Genomic DNA, 23,903 nt, shown 5'->3' on the forward strand with positions numbered 1-23,903 from the left:
TGATGATTCCTTGTTTATACAAGAAAGACCTCCAATTAGGAAGGTTCCACAACTTTCCCAGCCAATCTCTTGCAATGCTTCACTTTCTTTTACTATTACAAAGGCTTTTTTTCTTATTATCTAACCAAATCTTCTTTTCTGCCCTTTAAACACAATCCATCATAAGCTTAGAAAACAGATTATTCTCATCTTTGATATTTTTGGGGACTGTGCCATCATACTCTCACTTTTATCTTCTTCCCTTCAGTGTAAATGAATAAATGTATTCAATCTTTCCTCCTAGGTACTATATTTCTAGATACCTGATGATTCTTCTCTTCCAGTTTCCACTTGGTCCACACCTTCCCTGAAGTGCAGGGAAAGCAGCTAAGACTTACTAGTCTTAGCTTAAAGGATTAAAACTTAAAGGATTGATTCTTTAAGTTTCTGCAGGTTGCAATTCTATTTATACATCCCAGTATGGTGCTTATTTTTTTTTTGTAGCAGGATGACGTTGTTGACACATGCTGAATGTGTTACCCACTGTAAAGCCACCAGTACTTTTTTTTTGAAGCATAGGCAAACATGCGGCATACAGAATGACATACTGTATGGACACATAACATTTTTTTTGAAGTCTACCTGATGTACAAGGCAGCTATTTTATATGTTATCTCAGTGTCAGGCCTTTTAGTATTCTTATGGTATCTCTAAAACCTATGTTTGTTTCTTTCTTTGTTTTTCCATAGAACGTCTGATTAGATGCTGTTCTAGCATCACGGACAGTTTGTGAAGTTGATTCTTTCTGATACTATTGTTATTGACACAGTGTTTTTGAGACTGTACCTTGGGTTTCTCAAGACGAATTTTATTTCTTACCCTGTACTCCAAAGAAAGTCCTGGCTGTCCTTCCTATCTTATTATCTGAAAATGTGATTATCTGCACTTTTGATAAGTATGCTCTGTTCTTTCATCCAGGTCAATGGATACCAGAACTGGAGCAGACCCCCATGGATAATCACACAATATGTTCTTTTATTTTAGCATTGAACAATTGATAACCAGTTTGAGTACAGTTACAATATTGAGTACAAAGCAATTCATTGAAAGTGAGACTAATGAAGTAGAAACAATTACAGATTAATGTTTTGGCAGCTTCTGTTGCATATTACTTTCTTATCTTCATTTTTAGTGTCTTTTTTTCTTTCCCTTTTTTCTTCCTTTTTTTTTTTTTTAAATAAAAACTAAACAAAAGAATCAAACTGCTTGCTCTCTGAAGAGGGCAGTATTAATCAGTTATGTGATATTTCTGCTGTTTAAGACAAATTGCTAGCGTCAAGCAAGCTAATTTGTATATTGATCAGCAGAACTTACCACTTAGAGGAAGAGCATATTCCTTGCTAAAGATATAAAGCAGAGGACTCACAGAAGCTCTGAATTAAAAATGGAATGGTGTATAATGGAGATTCTGATGAGATTGATAGACCTGCTATCCTCATGGAAGCATGGTGTCGCTGAGAGTGTCTCTGGGATACACCACTGCCCAAGTATAAGGCACAGTCTTTATGATCCTCTTAGGCTTGCATTGCGAGCTTCTGTTTTTTAACACTTAACTGTTTCAGTTAGTTCATGGTTTAGATGAGGATTTTGTATTTATACACAGACTCAGAAATATGCACACACACATAGCGTTCTTTCCAGGACCTAAATTCTGCCTTTTACTGTATGGCTAAAACCCATTCAGATCTTTGCTGGGTTGCACAATTTTAAAATTGAAGCTGAAGTTTACTTTCAGTCTATAAATAAATATGTTAGTCTACAAATAAAATATAAAATAAAACCTATGAAAAACTGTCAGACAAAGCTGAGCAAAGAACTCTGTCTCTTCCATTGCTTATAGAAACCAGAGTGCAGATGTTCAGCCCTGACTGCTGATTTGCAGTGTTACTGTTCAGGTCATGGGTGACCATCTGTTTCCTTTCACTTTATGACACAGCACTTGCCCTCCATGAATCTTTCTGAGTTTCCTTCTGATATGATGGCAAAAGAGGAATGAAAGAAACACTTATTTGGACAAGAGGCAGAGAAGCTTGAATGAATAATATTATTGTAATAAAACAGTGTGATTCTTCTCTTTAGTTTCCAAGCATCCCTAGCAGTACTGTTAACTACTCTTCAAACAGGGAGGAGAGAGAGATACACAGCCCTATAGTTGACTTTAGCCCTTATGGGGCTCTATTTCTTCCCATTTACTAGATTAGCCACCTTTGGAAACTGATAAACAGAATAGTGTAAGTACCTAAATTAGCTGCCGTAGTATGACTACCCCTCTAAATATCCGGACTAATGCTTAGAGGGAGCAAATGTTTGTCTGAGCTTTGTAGCAGTAAAACATTAGCTCTTTCAGAAGGCTTAACTGGCATTCAGTGCAGTTTCATGAATCAGAGGTCTCTTCTGTAACACAGATGGGCATTTTTTAGATTAATTCTAACCCTATATTATGAATAGTTCTCTTCATGAGTGGGCCTGGGTTTATTTCTACAGGGAAATAGTATCTTTTCTTTTTTGAACAAGATACTTCTAAGCATAAGAGGAGAGAACAATGAGACAATGTTGAAAAGAAAAAATAAAATGCAAAGTTAACCACAAATTTCCATAACGAGGAAACAAACCACAATGTACTCTGAAATGGTGCCAGCCAGTCCCTCATTATTTTTCAATATAAGATAGAGGCCAAAATAAGAAAAGTTAAGGGACTTTCAAATGACCTACACAGCAAGTTGATTACCCCTAAGACCCAGCTTCTTTGGTCAAATATATGTAGGCAATACTGTTGCATGCAATCCTGTTCACTTGAATGAAGTGACAACAAAATTATGTCCAATGTATACAGTATGCAGGGAAGCTACCTCTTACGCCAGTATTCTGACTTCCAAGAGTCTGCTTAAAACCCAGACACAGCAACTGATGGAAAAATGGGGTTTATTTTTGTATCTATCTTCACTAATCATATTACAAAATGTTAAGTGTATAGCACAGCCACTGTGCTTAAAAGCTTGGTATTTTTAATGTTTTGGGTCAGATTTATCTCATTGTAACTGTTTTTATTGTGTCTGTGTGTACAGGAGAAGAATTTAACCTGTTCTTTCCTACAAATTCTAGCTCTAACTAAAAATGTTTCAGATTTGAAATATCCAATTTAAGTAGGTGGCTGCAAACTCTAAGAGATCTTCTAGCTTAACTACAGGCAGTTTTGGGTCATTATTTTACTACACTATGAATGAGAGCACTCAGATTTGAAACCATTTCATTCCAAACCAAGTCTTACAATTTTTAAGTCAGCTCCAGAACCTACAGACCTAAACAAAATTAGTCTTTGAGTTGATTTTGCCAATCTATACAAATGGTAAAGGTAAATATCAAAATGGTATAGGTAAATATCAAAATGGACGGTGTATAACAGTGTACTGTATCACCATTTATTGGGACTTGATGTACATAGGCAAGATTTCTAATGTATACTCTTGCAAGAGACAAATCCAGCAGGGGCTTCTGTATTGCTTTCTATACATAAAACTTGTTTTAAATAAAGAAACAATGGGGAAGAATCAACAGTTCCTTTGCTTTACGAAAGACTTATATATTCCTTTAATGGAAAAATGCTTTATCTCAAATAATCCCTGGATGCCCAGGAAATATACTATTCAGTCAAGATCTGAATTTCATGAGGTTGGCAATCAACAACCCAAAATATTGATAAATATTTAGCCACAACAGGAATGGTTGTTGATCAATATTTTTATTGGAAAAGTTAATCTGAGAGAAGCTAATAGTTGGTGGAGGCTTCCACAATTTTCAGTTGTTGTCTAGATCCAGTTGAACTTTCTCAAAATCTCTATGTATGGTCCTGAATGCTCCTGATTCTGTTTTATATTTGCATTCATTTACTTAGCAACTTTTTTCTTATTTGCAGAAGACTGTGGGAAACATCTGCTTGTTAAGGAGTGTCTCCAATAGAGAGATGATCTTGAGTTGAGCTTCATTTGTAGTATTTCCCTGTCATTTTTGCTATCGCTGAGGCAGAAAATCAATATTAGTATTATACAATTAACTGAACCACCTTTGAACTGTAATTCTAAATGCAGCAAAGAACAGAAAAACGTATGTATTTTTGCAATCTATGTGTACAAACTTAGAGCTAGGGAGGAGGGTCTTAGCACCTTGCAATCTAGGGTACTGCATCTTCTAAAGTCAAAAGATTTCCTACAGATTTAGGTTACTATAAATAGGTAAGTTGAGTTACTACTTAAAATACTGAAACAGAAAGTCGATGCATACATGGAAAAGAACATTTGCATTTGACTGGGCTTTTTACAAAAATGCAACAGAACACCTATTACTATTACATGAATAATGGGAAATTATTCATCAGTCTAATAGTTCTAATGCTCAGGGTGCTTTTTCTCTTAATTTTTCTTTTTCTTGACTTCATTCTATTAATTCGCATTGCACAGGTACTATATAAAATTATTCTAATATCCCTTTGATATTAACATTATTGATATTAATACTGCTGGTTTTAGCTCTCTGGCCTGCTGCAAAGAAGCATCACATTTTATTCCTCTTTTGCAGTAGAAGAGACCAGTACTCAAAAGTTAAAAATATGCAACTTTTTTTATCCATAGTGTTGGTAGGATAAAGAACTTAATGACATGATCAGATATATTTTTTCTGGATGTTCAGTCAGACCAATAGGGTAAATTTAAACATGTGACCAAGAAACATTTTAACTGCAATTGAGAGTTTAAGTTTAGGAAAATCTTATGTTCCGAGGTGTATGAGATACCATAGATATACCCATTGTTAGGCAGAAATGTATGTCAGACTCTAGAGATAAACAGCTAATTAGAATCACTGAGATCATATCTGACTGCATGGGAGCAAGGGGAAGTTGATGCTTCTGGTTGTATTTGCATGATAGACTAATAATTCAACTGTTTGCCAAAAGACCTCTTTGATCTAGCTCTTCACTGTAAGAGAATTTTCACATCCAGCTTTTGTGTTCTAGGAGGGCATTTGTACCGAAGTCCCTGGAGTGATCTGACCATGACTTAGCTTCTCTTCCTATTATCACAGAGATATATTACAGCCAGAATGGGAAAGCTGGTCAGACCAGATAGTAGGAGCCTTGTTCTGTAAATAGTTGTTTGGGCATTTAGCCAGGAAGGGTCATATGGGTTCTAGTTCTGCACAGTTTCTTTTTTCTCATTTTCATCCAAGGCCAAATAGTTAAACTATGCTGGGAGCTAACCGGTGTCTAAATGCAGGAAGTGATTTGAGGCGCTCAGAACCTGGAACTCTAAACGGTGACCATGAAACAGGTGTTTAAATCAGGGCAAGACATTTTAGGCACACTGAAGCTGTCCGATAGAGTGGGATCATGCATCTTCATGTTCCACATACTGTCTGCTTTGAATTCCTGTCTAGGGACTTAATTTTTCCTCCAGACAATGCAGGACAAAGTTGGATGTCTGGTTCAACTTTGTGAATTCCTTTTTTTTTGAACACACTGAGTGCGTAACTTTTAAGCATTGCAGCGCCAAGCATTATTATGTCGAAAGCTTTTTGTTGAATGATTACCATGGTGAACAACACTCTAAAATGATGCTTTTAGAATGACAGAAAAGAATTTTCATTATTTGGCTTTATGCATGGCTCCAGGTCTCTAATTTCCTGCTCATTATTTGCACCTTTTACATGTAGGGATTCTGTGGTACAGGGAGAGATAGCAGTTTCCCAGGTTGTATTCTCCACTGTCAGGTTACTCATACCTATCTTGTGTCCTGACTTCCATTTTTTCCGTTTCCTTGTTAAATCATTTTTAGTTCGTTCCAGTGTCTAATTCTGTGTTCTGCCTTGCCCAGATTCTTCCTTGCTTTTATTTTACTGTTTCTTATTATAAGCCTGTAAACCAGACTAGCTCAGTCAGTCCCAGAGCCCTTCACCAGGCACTCTGATTGTGACCCAGTATTTCTTCCATAACTATGTAGCATCAAGTAGCAGTTCAGTCTTTCACCCTCCAGAATCTGTTCTTATCTACTACAGACACTTTTCCTTCTCTCTTTCCCCTGTCTTTGAGTGACTCTTTTGCACTGAGAGCACATGGCTTCTTTCTCTAAGTTGCCAAGAGAGGAGGGGGGAAACTGCTGATTCTGGGCTCAGGAGGAACGCACGTATCAGAACAGCAAACAGCATGGCCTGCAACTGGCTACAGGCTGTCTGCGTTCATAGTTTTATCGCTGGGGGAAGTGTAGAGGGAGTGTTCAGGGAATTTATTATCAAAATCAAAGCAGTGTGAATCTAATACATGTGAACAGCAGTTTTTTCAGCGGATTTCAAGGTTAGAAGTCAAGTCTCCAATACACCGTTCAGTGGCTTAATGATAAAACCATGCTTTGTCTCCTCTTTAATCTTCTTCCAGCTTTTGCAACAGGTAGATTATGGATGTCCTGTACCCAGAATGCCGTGCTTTCTGATGGTTGGCTCTTAACTCATGAAAACAATTCAGCTCGTTTTATTCAAACATTCTATGACTGTTCCACTCTTCTGTATGTACATTCACACATTATGAAAGTGCAAGTGTTCCTTCCTTGTCATATGCAATACGTGAACAACATCTGATCATGAGATCTGATGTGTGATCCTCTTTCCTTGTGTCTTCCTCCTGTTACAAAATGTGTTGTGGTCACACAACAAAGAAACCCTTTCTTTTTTTTTTTTGAGTGTCATGATGTGGGAGAGAAGGGATGTTACATATGAAGCATCTGGAGTGTTTCTATAAAAGTCTGTCTTCCTCCTCTCCCCTTCCAAATGGCTGGGCATGGCTGCGGATCCAACAGCTGATGATTCCTCTGCAAATGATTCCCCTCACCTTGTAATCAGAAATGGCTGATATCTTGTCTCCGTACTCCTCTAAAAAATGCTCACTTGAATCTGACCTGTGAAATGCAGTCGAAATTACTGGAATTGCTTTGAGTTATAAATGTCTGAATCCAAAAACTTACACCAAGAAGGCAGCTTTAGTAGTGCATAAATATGAACTACAATTTTACTTTTTGAGATTTCCTTATAAACGAATTCCTTTAAACCTAACATAAACAGTGAATGGAGCCCTTTATTTTCTTGGTAAAGATGACTACTATAAATAAGCATACAAAATTTGTGATTTTATATTGCCAAAGTATAATACAATACCATATACAATTTACGGAAGCTGTTTGGTTCTTCCCCAGACAGTACAGCTCCAAAAGGCGGTATACTACTATCCAGGTGACTAGCACTGTTTATAGAACTAGTAAGTGGGCTACTACAGCAGCCCAAAGCTCCAGCAGTTCCAGCTTTAGCACCTCCCTATCAGTTTCATATTGGCTTTTCTTGTTTTGGTACCAACTTAGATGAAAGTAACAGCACACAGTGGTGCATGGGCAGGCCGAATTGATCTCTCCATTAAAATCAATGGAATTATTCCTCAGGAGGTACACAGGAAGCAGAATAACAGGCACTAGAGGGCTCTAGAGCTCTGTAGACATAACATTTTATATGAACATTTAGTACAAAATTTAATTACCTTCTTAAGTGAAACACAGCTAGCTTAGGTAGTAGGCAGAGGTAGGTAATATTCTCTGGACTTCAGAGGAAAACACCCAATCCCTATAGGAAAATGATGATTACTTCATGGTAAGCAGCCCCAGTTTTTACCCTGCTTAAAGCTATTCCAGTTCTTAAACAAATAAAAATTCAACTGTGTTCGACATTCTGGAAAGTGTTAAAAAAAAAAAAAAAATCACTGAAAAAGCTAGAAATAACCTTATACCCAAACTAGTGACTCACTTTTCTTGCCAATCAACTCCTTAAATGAAATTTTGTCATTGAAAACAGTTCACCTAAAAATAATAAAATAATAACAACCTTACTGAAAAGTTTGCCCCCACAAACCCTAACTTACAATTGGCTATTTATTTTCTTCCAGTTATATTATAAATTCTCATGGGAACAATGATCCCTTTTTGATTTCAGGCAGGAAATATCATTCTGTCAATATGCTTGTCTAACATACACTAAGTCATTTTTTTCCAAATAGGTGACATTTTAACATCGCATTTCATTTACACAAAGACTACGATATTAAGAAAATGTAATGTAATCATTTTTCTTGTCTGAGTAAGAATCCAGATACCAGTCTGAAATGAATTTTTCCAGCAGTGTTAAAGGTAATAACAGTTAGCTTCCTAACTGCTGATGCTTAAGTTTTGGCCTTTTCCACTTGTAGTTGTTTAGCTTCTCGAGTAGCTGTGAGTAGCTTTGTTTTTCTGCTTGATATTGCAAGTTTAGTGAGGAATCAATCCAACAAAGCTTGTAAGTAAAACTTAAAGCAGTAAAAAGGTCCAGCAAACCATTTACTTATATATATGCTTTGCCCTTTTTTTGGCAGAGGGCCTGTGTCCTGGTTGGATAGCTTGTTCGTCAGCTTTATTGGTGGCTCCCAGCCTGTGAGAACTGTGTTTTTAAGAGAAAAGAAAAATATTTGGGGTGTTCTTAAGGAAAAAAGCTAGACACAGAGAAGACATACTATGGTTGTCTGTATCAGGATGCAAAATTGTGCCCTACTGTTTATGGCTGATCAAGGCCACGTTGGATGAGGCTTTGAGAAACCTGGTCTAGTGGAAGGTGTCCCTGCTCATGGCAGGGGTTTTGGAACTAGATGATCTTTAAGGTCCCTTCCAACCCAAACTATTTGATGATTCTATGATACAATTGCTTTGGTTATCCTCCTTACCAGACTGTATCAGAAGTCACCATTTCCCAGGCATTGAAAAGGCATTATTAGAACAATAGGGTGTTATGAAAACATATGACATTAATACATATCTATCTGAGAGACAAATGATACAAGAAATACAGTTTATATGCATTGTGGCATAACCTTTTGGTAAGTAAAGATAGCAGTTTCTCTGCTGTGCTGTTGGGAGTTGTCCATAGATGCTGCTTCTGCAACACGTTTGCTTGGTCTTATTTCATTTGTAGTGTCTAAATGACCAAACTGCAAGCTCAGTGACTTCAAGTTATGTTTGCATTATGGAATACATCTAGTGTCAACAGTGTACTTTTTGGGGAAAAAAGCCACTACTTTTTTAGTCCTACTTTCTAACTTTCCAGCTAGAAATTGAAGTAAACTTAAAGTTAAGAATCCTAAATTTAAGTATCTTCATGTAAGTGTCTGTATTTGCACTGTGTGTCTAAGCTGACAGTTAATCAGTAGAGATTTAGCCAACATCACCAGCAGAGCCTGAAGGTGCTTTCAGCTGATATTAAATCAGGTATCAGCATCCTGTCAGCTGAATAGTTCTATACACTTCATTGACAAGGAGTTCAATTCGCAGCCCTCAGCCCCAGAGGAGAGACCCAGCATGCTCCCAGCTCAGGGATCTGGACTCCAGCCTGAAAACAGTAAGCAGTCTGGCCTGCTCCCAAACCACTGCTCTACCATCAGCTTCCTTTTGGAAATCTTTGGGTATTAAATTAGTTGTTATTTAAAGAGGAATGGAAAGAGGGTTTCATGCCATTTTTGTAACGTATATTTTAGGGCTACCAACAGTGGTCAGAAAGGATTTTTTCCCAACTTTGTGATGCTCAGTATAGTTCATGGGTTTTATGTTCTCCATCTTTTCTTGAAGCACAAGGTTCTGCAACATGGACAAAAGGTGTTCAAAGTCTTACTGGTATTTGTAAAACTCTCAGAGGTCTGGCTGATATGTGTCATTTAGGGCTAAATGATCTCTAGGTTTTGATTTAAGAATGTTTTCAAGGTCAAGTTCTCAAAGACCTATTGGATTTTGCCTCTCACTTCAACTGTGAGCCAGAGTGCACTTGATGGAGTTGTCTGTCCTGTTTCACTTAGCAGCTTTTTCTACTACTGCAGTGACTTAGGACATCAGTGATGACCGTTACTAATAAGGCTATATGCAGAAGCATATTTACAGTGTCTTAACCATTGAAATGGGTTCTGCATGGATCATAGCATGTGTTATCTAAATGTGATGCAATTAAAATACACTATGTACAGCAGAGAGAGCTCTCAGTTCTTTCTGAAATTCAGTTCACTCTGTATTATCGTAATTTAAATCAACAAAATATCAAGTAATCAACATTATTGTTTGCCTTTGAAACTCCTGAGTTTCAAAAATCATGAGTAGTTTATATTTTCTATTCAATTCACTTCCCACCTGAAGTAGCAAAATCTTGGAAAATATACCTTTGGATACAAAATTTTAAGTGTCTGGATATCGTTTTTGTTATAGAATGTTTGTTATGGTGATAGATGTTTTTTATTAAACCCCAGCATCGTATACACAATATTCTCATACCCAGATGTATGGTGAAGAAGCTGTTAGAGACCTTTTTTTGCACATAAAGGTTTTGTGACAGAAAAAACCACATATTGCTGCTTTAGATTTCAATTATTTATTTACACCGAAAAGATAGGTATGGAAACCAAAACAAAAGTAAACTGATCTACCTAAAGAAGAAAGCTTTGTTTTTCTCCAGGACTTCTCATTTTAGTCAGACTATGGCCAGTTTATGCGTCACACTACCTTCAAGAGCGGTTAGCTTAAAAATATTTTATTTGTTAATGAAGCTTCAGAGCACTATGCTGTACTACACGACACACCACATGAACATTCTTTTTTTTTTTTTTCTTGAGCTGTAACATTATTTAAAAGCATTATAAAAAGATCAACTGCCTCCTTTTGTTCTCTCTTGACTGGTAATTTTGTACTGTCTGCTGAAATGGCAGCATTGGTGGCTGATTACAAAGCCGATGTCAAAGAAAGAGATGTCAAAGAGATGCTGCATCCTGTTAAAAACACTACCTTCATTACATATCTGTTTGGTCATGTATATTGCAAATTCTTTCTGAACATTAAATAAAACTGCATGGCATTGTTCAGAAACTGTGTTTTTTTCATTTAGAGATTTTTTTCCCCAGTTATTTCTTTTTGTACAGAATGACTGAAATATTTCAATGCTAATAATAATAACCATTGTTATTCCAATTTCTCAACAGTGAGTGAATTATCTTGAGCTTGAACTGGAAGGAACTATGTTGGTATATTGCTATTATTCTCTTACCTCTCTTCTTAAAAGGCAACCATTGAAATGACCTCAGAATTTCAAGGGTCACATATTTCATTTAAAACTTTATCAGCCTTGAACATATTAAAACAATAGAAATGTTGCAAAAAGTTGCTTCCTTATCTGACTGTTGCACCCACTAATACTGTGCTGGTTATGGAAATTTAACGAAGTTCACCTTTCTTCCAATGGCGAATAGCATGAACAGCATCTGAATAAAATAAAATTGTTGAAAAATTCACAGATAATATAGAAACATTTTGGCAGAAAGAGAAGAAAATCTTCTATATTTTTTCTGTATTTAATGTGTTAAATAATTCCTATATTTTGAAGCAATTTTTTTTTTATAATAGTTCTAACTATGGCCGTACATTCTCTGGAGATGCTTTATCCTACATGTTGATAGAAGTGATTGGAAATGGTCAGTCTACAGACCTGAGAGTTTAAAATATTTAAGGAAGTGTATGCAGGTGCCAGGGTGAGAATAAACAGGTACTCAGAGACGACAAGGTAGATCATTTGCACATGTTGTTGCAGCAAAGCTAAAACCTGTGTCTTGACTTGTTTTGTCTAATGAACTGTGCTGTGTAACTGGTTTCATCGTTAGGTACTTAAAGAAAACTAGCACTTTGCTTAGCTATGCTGAATGCCACATCATAGGTAATTAATGGCTGATATTTTCATCATGGAGATGCTTTCAATCATTTCCATGGCACATCAGTGCCAACAAAACAAACAAATAAACCCAAATCCAAACCCAAACAACTACAAGCCAACCAACACATGTTTCATTAGAAATGACCACTAGTGGGAAAACACAGGTAATTTTTTTACCCTCTTCATGTTATTTTTCTTATTTGGAGATGAGGCAAAGTTGTGAGGCAACACAGGGAAAACAGTAACTTCTCCATCATGGACACCTACAGCTCTTGCCAGAAGTGTCAATGTTATTGGTACAAATAACTTGTTGGAGCAGAATAAAAAATAAAGAAGAAAAAGCTATACCATGTAAATAAAGGTTAAAAATATAAGAGATATAAGAAATGCATCCTGTCCAGTCATTTATATACAGAGATATTTTAGATAATAAGTAACCATGTTTTCTGTTGGTCTATATTTTTAAAGTTCTATTCATTCATCTCTGAAATGTGCATGATTCTCACATGTGTAAATCTTTTAAATACCAATTTCAGTAAGAGTGGTTTTTCTACCTAGCTCTATTGAAGCCAATGGTAAAAACCACACTGGCTGTATTGATGCTTGCTTTTCTATCATCAACACTACTTTGGCCAAAGTAAATGATGTCATCTTTTGTCATTGAAAAGAAAGAGCATATGCAGTTGTGTCAAATGTGGTCCCATTTATGTTTTGAAATAGCGGCTGCTGAAAGCTCTGCTGAGGTCTAAACAGAAACGTTTATCCCCCATCCCCCAGATGCACACACACAATTTCCTACACCTCCTATTTACCACCCAGAGAGAAGGATCACATTTCCACTCCTCCCCTGCTCAGAGAGTATTTCAGAAGCCTTTTGAAAAACTCTTGACCTCACACATATGTACTATTACTACAGAAAGCTCCTTTAGTTTTCCTTTGATACCTACTTCTGGGTACTCTCATACAGAAATGTAATTAGGATAAAGAAAGAATGCTGTCTTTAGAGACCTATTATTTTTCTTCAGATATTCTTGTGAACGATTATTAACAAAAGGTTTAAGTAAAGAGCCCTCCTTCCATGCTTTGTTGGAGCTCTGACCTTCACCTCTGCATCTGAAACATCTTACTTCTCTACGGTAGCCAGGCTGTTTTGGACAACGTACACACTGTCTGAATGCATTGTATTGCAAGTGTAGCCAGTTTTATACGAATATGTGTGTTTTGGGGGTACTCATGAGTACTACCTATTCTGGGAAGTCATCTGGAAGACATGGCTGATGGAAGGACCTCCAGCATTGCAAATACCTGATGTTGCTGGAAATTACCCTTATATTCAGGGTAAAAGGCATCCATAAGCCCATGTAGACCACTGGTCTTGAAAGGTTGATGCATGCCAGTTTCTGAAGTAACACCACACAAAAGAGTAATGTATCTAGCAACACAATCTAGTTGTGTTCCAGCCCTAGATGTTTTAGAAACTGCTTAAAATGTTGCACTGAACTGATAAGTTGAGAATTATTTTTTACAAGCTAGGTGTCATATTGTACAGCAGAACACCAGACGCCCAAGCTAGTTTCTTCCAGTTTCTGACCTCATCTCCCTTTGTGCATATGAATGTTTTATCTAGTCCACCATACACTCTGCAGAATTATCCTGGATTCCCTTTCCTCCTGAGCTTATGCCTCCTGGATCTTTTGGTAATATTTTTGAGGAGAAATGTATTCAACTTAATGGTTATTTTCCTTTGTATGCTTCAAAATGAGAAATTTCTTATCCAACAAGGTCTGAAGAATAATTCCTTCTAGAGAGGATGAGGTTGTGGCCAAGCATTTTCTTTCTTCAAAATGGCTATAGCTTCCTATTCTCAGTAGGTCCAAGGCTCCAGGCTGCCCTCAGACAAGATGGTGACCCCTGTTTCAACATCGTCACCTCAGTTCTTATCCTCAGTGCTCTCCGTGGAGCAAGCCTGACAGCCCTGATCTAGGTGGAATTTCCACTAAGCTTCTCAAAGCCCATATACATCCAGGATGCTGAACGACAACACACTCATCTGCCTACACACAGAACTGAGGCATTACAGCATTGGACAACTCTGATTGATTGAATAGACCCTGAGGGCAGGACCCTATTACCAAGCCAATGCTCAGAACTGATTAACCCCTTAGCCAGTGTCAAATACAGTACATTGCTGTAAGAAGACTATAAATCATAGGATAACTGTAGGGTCAGGCCTACTGTGGCCCTCTTATATGTCTTGCCTAAAGCCTGCTGTTGATTTTTCTAAACAGAGTATGTTAGTGCTATTCTGGCAGAAGGAAAACCATACAGGAGCTTCCCGTCTAGATTTTTATTAATCAGAACATTCTGTAGCTTGTTTGCTTTTTCTCTTGTTTCTCCTGATCACAGAGGGGAATGCATTACATATGAGACAAGGTGTATTTACATTTTGGGACAGCTGTAGGAAAGGTTTTTAAAGAGTACTAATACTCTTGTACCTTTGAAGAGTTGTTGTCTGCACCCCAGCAGTGATAGCTGTTTATCTTAACTTCATTTTGGGATTATCCTGAGAATTCTTAATTCTCATATTTCTTTCTCTGAGTCTGGTCACTTTTGAAAAGAGCAGCTATGTTATATAGTGTCTTACAAATGAATCCAACAATGGATTTAGGTATTTCAAAAGCCAAGTGCAATGCCAGCTGTGCCCACACATGCTATCGTAGAATGGAGCCCAGGGTTCTATATTTGGCACTTGCGCACCTTGTGTAGGCTGTTGGAAACATTTCCATTCCCTCGGAATGGGAATTAAAAAGTTGACTAATTTAGCAAGGAGCCACCTCTGAAGTTAGCAACAGCTGACATTAGACAATGAAAAATATCTTGTGAGAAAAAGTACATTTTTACCTGCCCTCAGGAGTTAGGAGCCTTGTTCATATCTCCTACTTGGAATGCATGGATTGTTATCCTCTCCTGAAAACAGGTGTTAAAGCTCTCTCTTTCAGAGAAAGAGCAGGATCTGCACATGTGAAAAAAGGAGCAGAGAGGGTCCCTGTCACTGTGATGGTTTTAGTGTTGGTGTTAGTTCTCCTTCATAGAGCAGCCCAATGGCTAAGGCATTACCCTGCTAGCTGGGAGCAGGTAGGACTCCTGCTCTCACATCCACAGCTGTGTTTGCCATAGTATACCAGTAGGATAGATGAGGAATGAACTCAAGCAAGGACCAGGATCCATATTGTCTCCTTCTCCAAATGTGTGCCACGTTTCTGCTTGTTTTCTCTTTCTGGCCCAGTGAATCTTGAGCTCTGTTTCTTTCATGTTAGGGCAGCTGTGCAAAAGACAGTGGATAATGCACCCTGTCCTGAATGGAGAATATAGCTTAGCATAGAGTACTGCTTAGGGCATCCTCTTGGGAGGTAGAAGATGTAATTAGAATATCTTCAGACAGAGGAGAGGGCTGATTCCAAGTCATCCACTTCCTGGATGAATGCTTAAAGACAAGTGCCTGCATTATCACCTCCTTATGAAGGAAAATGAAAATGGCCCCTCATCCAACTGCACCTATATTTATCAAGAGAGACATAAAGGGCAAATTTTTCAAAAATGGGTTAGGCCCAGGTCCTCGAAGACATTTAGGCGTTTGATTTTCTTTGATTGTAGGGAGAATTAGCTTCCAAAGTGCCTTTGAGGATCTGGACCTCAGAGATTTAAGATACTCAATGTCATTTATCGAATGTGGAATCAGTGGGAGTCGGGCATCTAACGAGAACCCCACAGTCTATATGTTTCTAAATTATGTATGCACTTTGAAAATGCTAGTCCTTTATCATGCAGGAAATCAGAATAGATGACTGATTATGCTTTCTCATCTTAACATCCCTCGTAAACCTGGCTAAGATCATGTGAATACTATGATGGACACATCACAGTCATATATATGTCATATATGATGATGCATATATGTCATGCATCCTGAGATATTTTATATCTATATACACTTCTGATGGACAGTCAGTTTCCTTTCAATATGTCATGTCTTATGATAGGCTGCTTTTTAGTTATTTAAATTATTTCTATGCTTGGATTTTTCAACTATATATATTTTATCTTCAAAAATTCTGTGTATCTTTACATTGATTACCTGTGTTTTCTAAAAGTGAAGTATTCAGTATTATCTTAGCAGAACCAATTCTGTGAGTAATGTCTATATATTTTATTGAAAGAAGGATTTTGTGCTGTTTACCTTGAGTTTTAATTTCTTAAGGCTGATACAGAACTTCCTGGGTTTGGGATGCTTTTTTGGACCAGCAGTAATAGAAAAACCCCTTCTGGCCTTTTCACAATGTAACTTTTAAAAATTTAAGGGACTTATATTAAACATTTGCCATCTCTCTCACTCACACAGTTTAGGCAGAAAGCTACTGACTGTAATTATGTGCTGAGTATTTCCAGAGAGGTGAGGTTTGTGGGGGTTTTTTTGTTTGGTTTGTGGTTTTTGGGTTTTTTTGCTTTGTTTTGTTTGTTTATTTGCTTCCTTTTAGACCACATTTTAGCTAAATTGCTCTTAGAATTTCATGGTAACTTGGGAATTTTTTGAGATCCTTTGCTCCAAACATTGTCAGTATAACACTGATAACCTTCACCACTTGTTCAATATTAGCCTATCTTTCAATGATAATTAAAGAGAATTCAGCATCTTAGAAACTCACATAGACTCCATATCTGATACCAAAAGCAAGATTATATCTTTACTATTCTACTCATATTTTATCCTTCCTATTTTTCCCTTCAACCTCTCTCTCCCCACACCTCCACCCCCCTTTTTTTTTTCAGATAGTTTCTTTCTCTTTAGTGATAAGGTGGTTTGCCACCTTGAGGGCAAGACTAGGTAAGCTCCCTATTGTTAGCATATGATTCACCTTCTCCATCTTGGGTCCCTTTCAGACATAACAAGCAGTATAAACTGCCTTTATCTTGTTTCTTATCTTCAGCCATTCTGAGATGAATCTTGTTCATGCAATCACTCTGTTCTTAAGTTTCTATAATGCATCCACTGCTTTATTGTGGGTCTACCTTACAACTACATGTATGGCCTGGCATTTAATTTTAAAATAAAATAGAGGATTAAGACTTTATAAAATAGAAAATTATGAGTGAGAAGAAAATTATTGTATTTAAATATCATCATCAGGGGTATAAAGGGAGCACAATAAAAAAAAGCTGGGAATACAGAAGTGATAGAATTTATCTTTAGGTATTTGTATAAATAATTAGGTATTGTCTATAGTGCTTTATTAGTACAAATAGGACTAATTGATGCCTAGAATGGTGGTTCTTGTAAAGGAACTATTATAATATACATTTAAATTTGTAACTCAAAGTAAAAAAGGACACCAGAAATTTGAAGCTAGCATAAGTATGAAGTTAGTGAATTACAATTGCAAAATGAGGAACATATTGTTGTGAAATTTAATGGATTTGGGAAAAATTAGAAAAAGCACAGATATTGGTTACAGGTTTCTCAGAATTATGGAGAAAGAAAGAAAAAGTCTTTGATGGCTATAGCTCACAGAAATTATTTGATTTTAAACATATTTGAAGGGCAAGAGGATAGCAATCAGTTTGCTAATAAAAGTAGATAAATTAAATAAAGAAGAATTAATCTATTAATCTTAAATCTTTTTTATATGTTTATAAAAGTAAAAAAAAAGGTATGTAAGAATAGTACGAATTTTGAATAATTGTCTTCTCAATTCCAACTACTGTTAGGCCAACAGATTCTTAAGACATAAAAGGTAACACAGTTCAGGAATCATTTAATGGAAGAAATTAAGAAATCTATGTCCATGTGTTTAAATGTTTAATCAACATTTACTTCCCCCTAATTTCTGCTATCTCAGTAAGAGTTTTCTGTGACTAAAACACGAGCACATGAACAGGCCTGTGGCTCTTTTCCTCCAATGAAGGAAAAAGGAAAATATTGTTTAATCACAACCTGTAGGATATATGCTGGGATTTGATGTCCATTAGGGTGCCCTCCCATCTTTCAGAGCAGCTCATTTAAATTATACTTTAGCTGAGGATCAACATAATTTATATTTATGAAAGAAGAATGCAAGAAAGAAGAAATGGCCATACTTGTCATTTTTCAAAGGAACTGTCAGTAGCATGAAACATTTTTTTTTCCAGAATGCAAAATTGGAAAAGAAGAATGAACCCAAATTTAGAAGGAGTACACAGAAAAAATGAAGTTTTTAGAAGGAAAATAGAGCTAATAAAAATTAACCTATGTTAGCTCTTGTATGCCAAAGTAGTTAAGGAAAGGGTTAAATTTTTTTAAATTTTTTTTATTTTTTAAAAAGAAAAATCCAGGAAAGAAAATGTATAATTTACAAAAAGAGGGAGAATATGACTTCGGTAAGGTTAAACGCTGTTGAAATTCAGTTACACTTTGAAATATCTTTGTTAAGCAAGAGGCATGCAAAATAAAGCTTATTTAGCTAGCAGATAATGACATTTTCAAGTGTACATTGATAAAGACCAGAATAAAAAATACTTGGAAAAGTGGAACATTTACAGATTGTTCTGGCCAACTGGTAGGAGGGCGATTAGGAAATTCATTTACTCTGCCACAGGCAATTATTTTTGTTGGGACATGGAAATCTGGGTGATCACCAAAAAACTACAGAGAAAACAAAACAAATTCAAAAAGAAAAAAGAATAGTGATTTTGGCAATTGTTTTCTGAAGATTCTCTCCATATCACAGAACACGATTGGAGAAATAATGAGAGAAAATCTCACTTGCAGTTAGGTTGTTTCAGAGAGCAGGTCCTCTCTTACTTCTCAAGTCAACTCCATTCAAATCATGTAAGCAGGCAGACACAACCAAACCAAACCAAACCAAACCAAACCAAACCAAACCAAACCAAACCAAACCAAACCAAACTTTTCTGCATTATCTATCTCATTGCCTGCCACTTAGAAAAGCTGCTTCTGAAGAGGAACAAAATAATTTCCTCCAGTCACAAGGAAAAGTGACTCAAAAATATTTTGACTTCGTGAATAGTTTATATTTGGTGTGCTACAGAAGCAGTACTTTCCTCATTGGAAACAGTAGAGGTGTAGCCTGATCCTCAGGAACCTGAAGATCTGGAGCAAGAGGAAAATTTTGAAGATATCTTGATAGACGATGATAACTTTTACTGCATGTAGAATGAATGACTGAAAGAAAAGCAGTAGAAGTCTGAATTCTAGTTAAACCTCTGACACAATGTCTCATGAAATGTTCTTCTCCAAATTAATCCATAGCCTGAAATGTGACTGCAGAACCATAAAGCAAGAAAAAAACATAAGCTGCCATAGACTGAAAAGGGAGGTGCGTAGTGAAGGACAACAGGAACTGGTTTTAGCTTCTACTTCATTTAACATCCTTCATATTTTGACATTGGGTAATAGTCCTATCCATGCAATTCATTGATGGTACTGAATTTGGCAGTGTTCTAATCACTACTGAAGAAAAAAAAAAAAAGATAGTGAAGCTAGAGGAATTAAAATATAGACAGAGAAGAAGTAAATGAAATTCAATGTGGGAAAAAAACCCCCAATGTTTATCTGTCTGGGGGAAATATAATTCAAAACTCAAATTTTTGCAGAGACAGTGAAACCTGGAGAGCAATAACATTGCAAAAGGGATCACAAATGACAGTATAGAGAAAAATAGGCATGAATTTGTGGTGTAGTGTGACAGCAGTTAGGTTCAATGCAACACTAGAAGGTAGAATCTGTAGGTAGAATCTACAGAAGTGTCACATCACAAACCAAAAAAGGTAATAACCATTCTGTTTACAGCGTTGGTACAGCTTCCTCTCAGATACTGAGGACAACTCCTTACTGGTGACCAATTACAGGGAGTTTGTTAAAAACCAGCAGAAGGTGCTATGGACATACATAGAACTCTGCAAATGCTAGCTAGCTAGATACATGTATTTTTATAATAAAACAATATATACAATCGAAATATGCAATATATATTATATAAAACATTGTATATAAATGATATTAAAATATTTTTAATATATTATGTATTGAACATCACCTTAGGGTGTCATATGGGCACTTATGCATTACCTTTCTCTTATGCCCATTGTTTACACGATTGACATGTGGAACTATGCAGCCTTTCCCATCTGGCGCAACAGAAATAGACGATGAGAATGGTTTCAGGAATGTCTTAAACCTCAGGCGTTCCTAATTTCTACCATACTGGACAGGCTCTACACCATTCACAGGAGAGAAAGGGAGAACCCACTGCCAAATATCCCTTGGTGCAAGAGGATATGATGCATAGGTGAGAAAGTGTGTTCTTCATAAACAAACCAGCAGCTATTCTATGAAATTTTGAAAAACATTAATAAGTGCTGAATAGATCATTTATTTTAAGATTCAAAACACTGAGAGTAATTTAAAAACTGTATAAAATAGGAAGGAACTAATTTAAAAATAATTTGAAACACATGTATATGTGTGTGATAAATAATTGGTTTGTGTGAAATATGGAAAATATGTGCAATTGTAAGGAAATAACACTCATAACTCATGAGATTTCAACTGGCCAAAACAGTATTATAAAGCCAGCAGAACCACTCACAAGGGGAAAGTGCAAAATTCCTGTAACAGTTAAATGAACTATTTTATTAATTTATGATTTAAAAAAACCCCTCTATTAAATATGACAAACTACACCCAGGTAGCAGAATAATTCAATGTACTATAGAAAAAGAAAATTATCCACCCTGTAGGTTAATTTTTCTAAGATTTTCTTCTCTGAAAGAGAGAGATAAAGAAGTAAAGAAAAGAAATGGTTTAAAAGGAAAATGGAATATTCCTCATAGCACCTATTAAGTGATTTGTAAACAAGTGCCCCAAAGCAACAAAAGCTCTAGATTGGTTCATACTACAGAAAGCATCTTTCACATCCCAATTTTTTTCCCAGTTACTGTCTTAGCCAAAAAAAGGTCAGTTCAACATCTGCTGCTTTCCAAAATCATCTCTGCAAAATGAAGATGCAAGCAGTGTTTCCTGGTACTGTTGGCATTTCCAGAAGTACTGCTTTATAGAAAAATGTTATGGCACAAAAAATAATTAAAACCTCAATAAGTAAAAGAGCATCTGAGAAAATAGCTGTTCTTCTAGATGAACGATCAGTTCAATATTCTCAAGAAAATCCTTTTGTGTTTTACTTCATGCCAATCTCACATTACTATAATTCCGCTGAAGTATTATGGATAAATTTGGGCAAATACATGAAAATTCCCTTTTTTGATACCATCAACAATATTTTAGAGTAATTTTTTCTTTTTAATCTGGGAAGAAGTACAAACCTGTATTGTAGACTGAAGTGTAGTAATTTGCAATGTTATTTATATTACACAATATCTGCACTAGAGCAGGCTTTTACTTTGGACAGAAAATTCACATTCAAGTATAGTAGTTTTGGTCTGGAAGAAGAATTCATACATTTTAAAAATAACTGGAAAAGAGAATGGCTTCCTCTAATTAGGTAGCTTGATCAATGTATGCATTAAAGACACATTTCCTAATGTATTATGAATTCAGATGGGTGAGAGAAAAGCAGGCTGGAACAGCTTTTAAAAATAGCCCAGAATCCTCACTAATTTCCCTCTACTTATCTCCTCTTCATAATCTAAAATTCTTCTTCAGCTTTCTACTACTAAAAGAAAACCATAGAAGAGGTGATTTAATAATAATAATGAAAAAGTCTAGCTTCAGTTGCATGCAAAATGATAGAGAAAAATTGTCTTAAGCAGTATTTATATTTGTGGTGTCTTCTGCGGTCAACCCTTTCACCCAGGTCTTGTTCAATGATTAATTCCAACAGTGGAGATGTAAAGAAAGGATTATTACGCAGTCTCAGGGAAGACTGAAATTAGCAAAACAGAGCAGCCACTAACCTGCAGGTCCCTGGATCTTCTGGAGTAAGATATGATGATTGATAACCTGACCTACACTTCTTGGATCACTTGGCAGGTAGAAATATAGCATCTGCTCTATTGCTAATGCAATAAATTAAACCATTTTCAAACATTATTTCAATAAATTAAGCCCATAGATCTGTAGTAGTTTGCATAAACTATGTAAATAAGTGCTGTGACTTACATGTTGCTGCTTGGGCATAAATTCAGTCTACTTCTTTCAAAAGGCAAAAGTTCGGCATGGATATTTAAGATGGCTTATGCAATCATATTAATCTTTCTACTTCATATTTCACATTTTTATGAGAACTTTATTACTAAATAATATATCTCCGTGTTCTCTTTTGTAGCTGTGCTGTCCATTACTTGCCTAAACTGCTTGCTGTCATTAGTTATAGCAGTTTTATGCTTCATATACTACACAGCCTCTGATGGCTGTCTTCCTAATAAATTCTTCATCAGCTTCAACATGACCATCTGCATTGCAGCTTCATTAATATCCTTTCATTCCAATTTCCAGGTGGGCAATGTCTTGCTTAGTTAAAGCTTTTTGTAAATTATTAATTATCGCAACCAAGAATCCTCCTCCCTGGGCTCTCACTAGTATCAGGAAATAGTGATTTCATGGATATTACAGAAGTGTTGCTCATTGCTGCCTTTATCTGTTAGGTTAATGAGGATCATTCTGCTCGAACACAACGGATCAAAATCTGGCCTTTGATGCACACAGATATTTCCCATTGATTTCACTGAGCTCATTGCATCTGGAGCTTCAGGCTTAGCAGCCTATTAAGGTAGCATGGTGAGCGCAAAGCACAGATAGAAAAGTTTACCCTGGTAAAGCAGGTGAAGCATGAGCTGAAGAAATCTGAGACTTGAAAGAATCTGGACCAGTACAATCAAGAAGTGAAAAAATCTCAGTCCATCGGGAAGGAGATCCTGGGTCATCTCAATTTCCTGACTACATGGAAGGTTAAATACAGCTCTTCAGCAGACATACCCTCTGTTTTTTGATTCCTTAGGGAGACTTTCTATTGACTATAATATTGAGTTGATTCAAATATAAGCACCAAAACTGGCAACACATCTTTCACAGAAAACAGCAAATGCTTATCATCACATCTTGTAGCTTAAAGCTTTCAAGCATTTCTGTTACCTTATTCTGCAGCTATTTGGGTGAATCTGATTTACTGACTGTGTCAAGACAGCACGACTTCTTTTCATCTGTCACTTTGGAGTCTGTTTGGTGGGCTCTACCAACCAAGGAAATGCATTTGGGCAGACTGTGAAGTTAAGCTGAATGTGACCTAGTCAGTACACACCAAATGGAATGGCTTTCATAGTTCATAGAGGTAGACACAATTTGTCCTACATCCTTATATTGCATCATCATTTCTAGTTCATTTAATTTGTATGTCTGTGTGTGCCCTTTTGTACCTGTATACATGTATTGATTCTGCATACACAATTACTTTCACTTTTCTTGTATAAATGCACTAAAAGTATCAAGCTGTATTTTAGATGTTTAGTACTGTAAAAAATTATAAATTAAAAAATGAAGATTTAAAGTTGTCTGTAATTACATCCTCTTTCCTTGTGCATGTCCATCATTTAAATAAATATTTATATATAACTATTTTTCTTTCTAGGTGTCCTTCTAATTATTCAGACTGTGACCCAGTGCCTTACTCCATATACTTTATTCAAACCTCATTCCCTCGGAAGAGTTTTTCCTCATACACATTTTTCATATTGTTGTGACTGTGATAATATTTGAAAGATTAATAAAAATTAATTTATCTTTGCAACATGCAGTCCAATAACAAATAGGATATCAACTCTGGGGAGTGTCAGAATACACACTTTATCTCTAGAACGTGTGAAAGTCTGAGGATGCTTTGTGGGTTGAAATCTGTAGAAATTTTTGCTGATGAAAAGAGAAATGAGTGTAGGTAAATAGAGATATTTTTCAGAGGCTTGGCAGTGTTTGTCCAGGTGTTGCAACAGAAATCATATCCTTGTCAAAAAGGTCAATTGTGATGCTGAATTTTACATCTCTGCTTCAGAATATTTGAAAGGAAGAAAAG

The 23,903-nt window shown here is 36.3% G+C and overlaps 1 protein-coding gene across 1 annotated transcript in view; it reads left to right on the forward strand.

Annotated features, from left to right (window-relative positions):
- Positions 1-23,452, forward strand: part of LOC115618685 (translation initiation factor IF-2-like) — a 65,694-nt gene extending 42,242 nt beyond the window's left edge. Inside the window, exon 3 of the mRNA XM_030510490.1 lies at positions 22,486-23,452. Coding sequence (XP_030366350.1) covers positions 22,486-22,537 — 52 coding nt within the window. The 3' untranslated portion in view covers positions 22,538-23,452. The remainder of the gene's footprint in view (positions 1-22,485) is intronic.
- The last annotated feature ends 451 nt before the right edge of the window (positions 23,453-23,903 follow it).

The sequence above is a fragment of the Strigops habroptila genome, chromosome 1 (genome assembly GCF_004027225.2).
Source record: "Strigops habroptila isolate Jane chromosome 1, bStrHab1.2.pri, whole genome shotgun sequence".
NCBI classification, from domain to species: Eukaryota; Metazoa; Chordata; class Aves; order Psittaciformes; family Psittacidae; genus Strigops; species Strigops habroptila.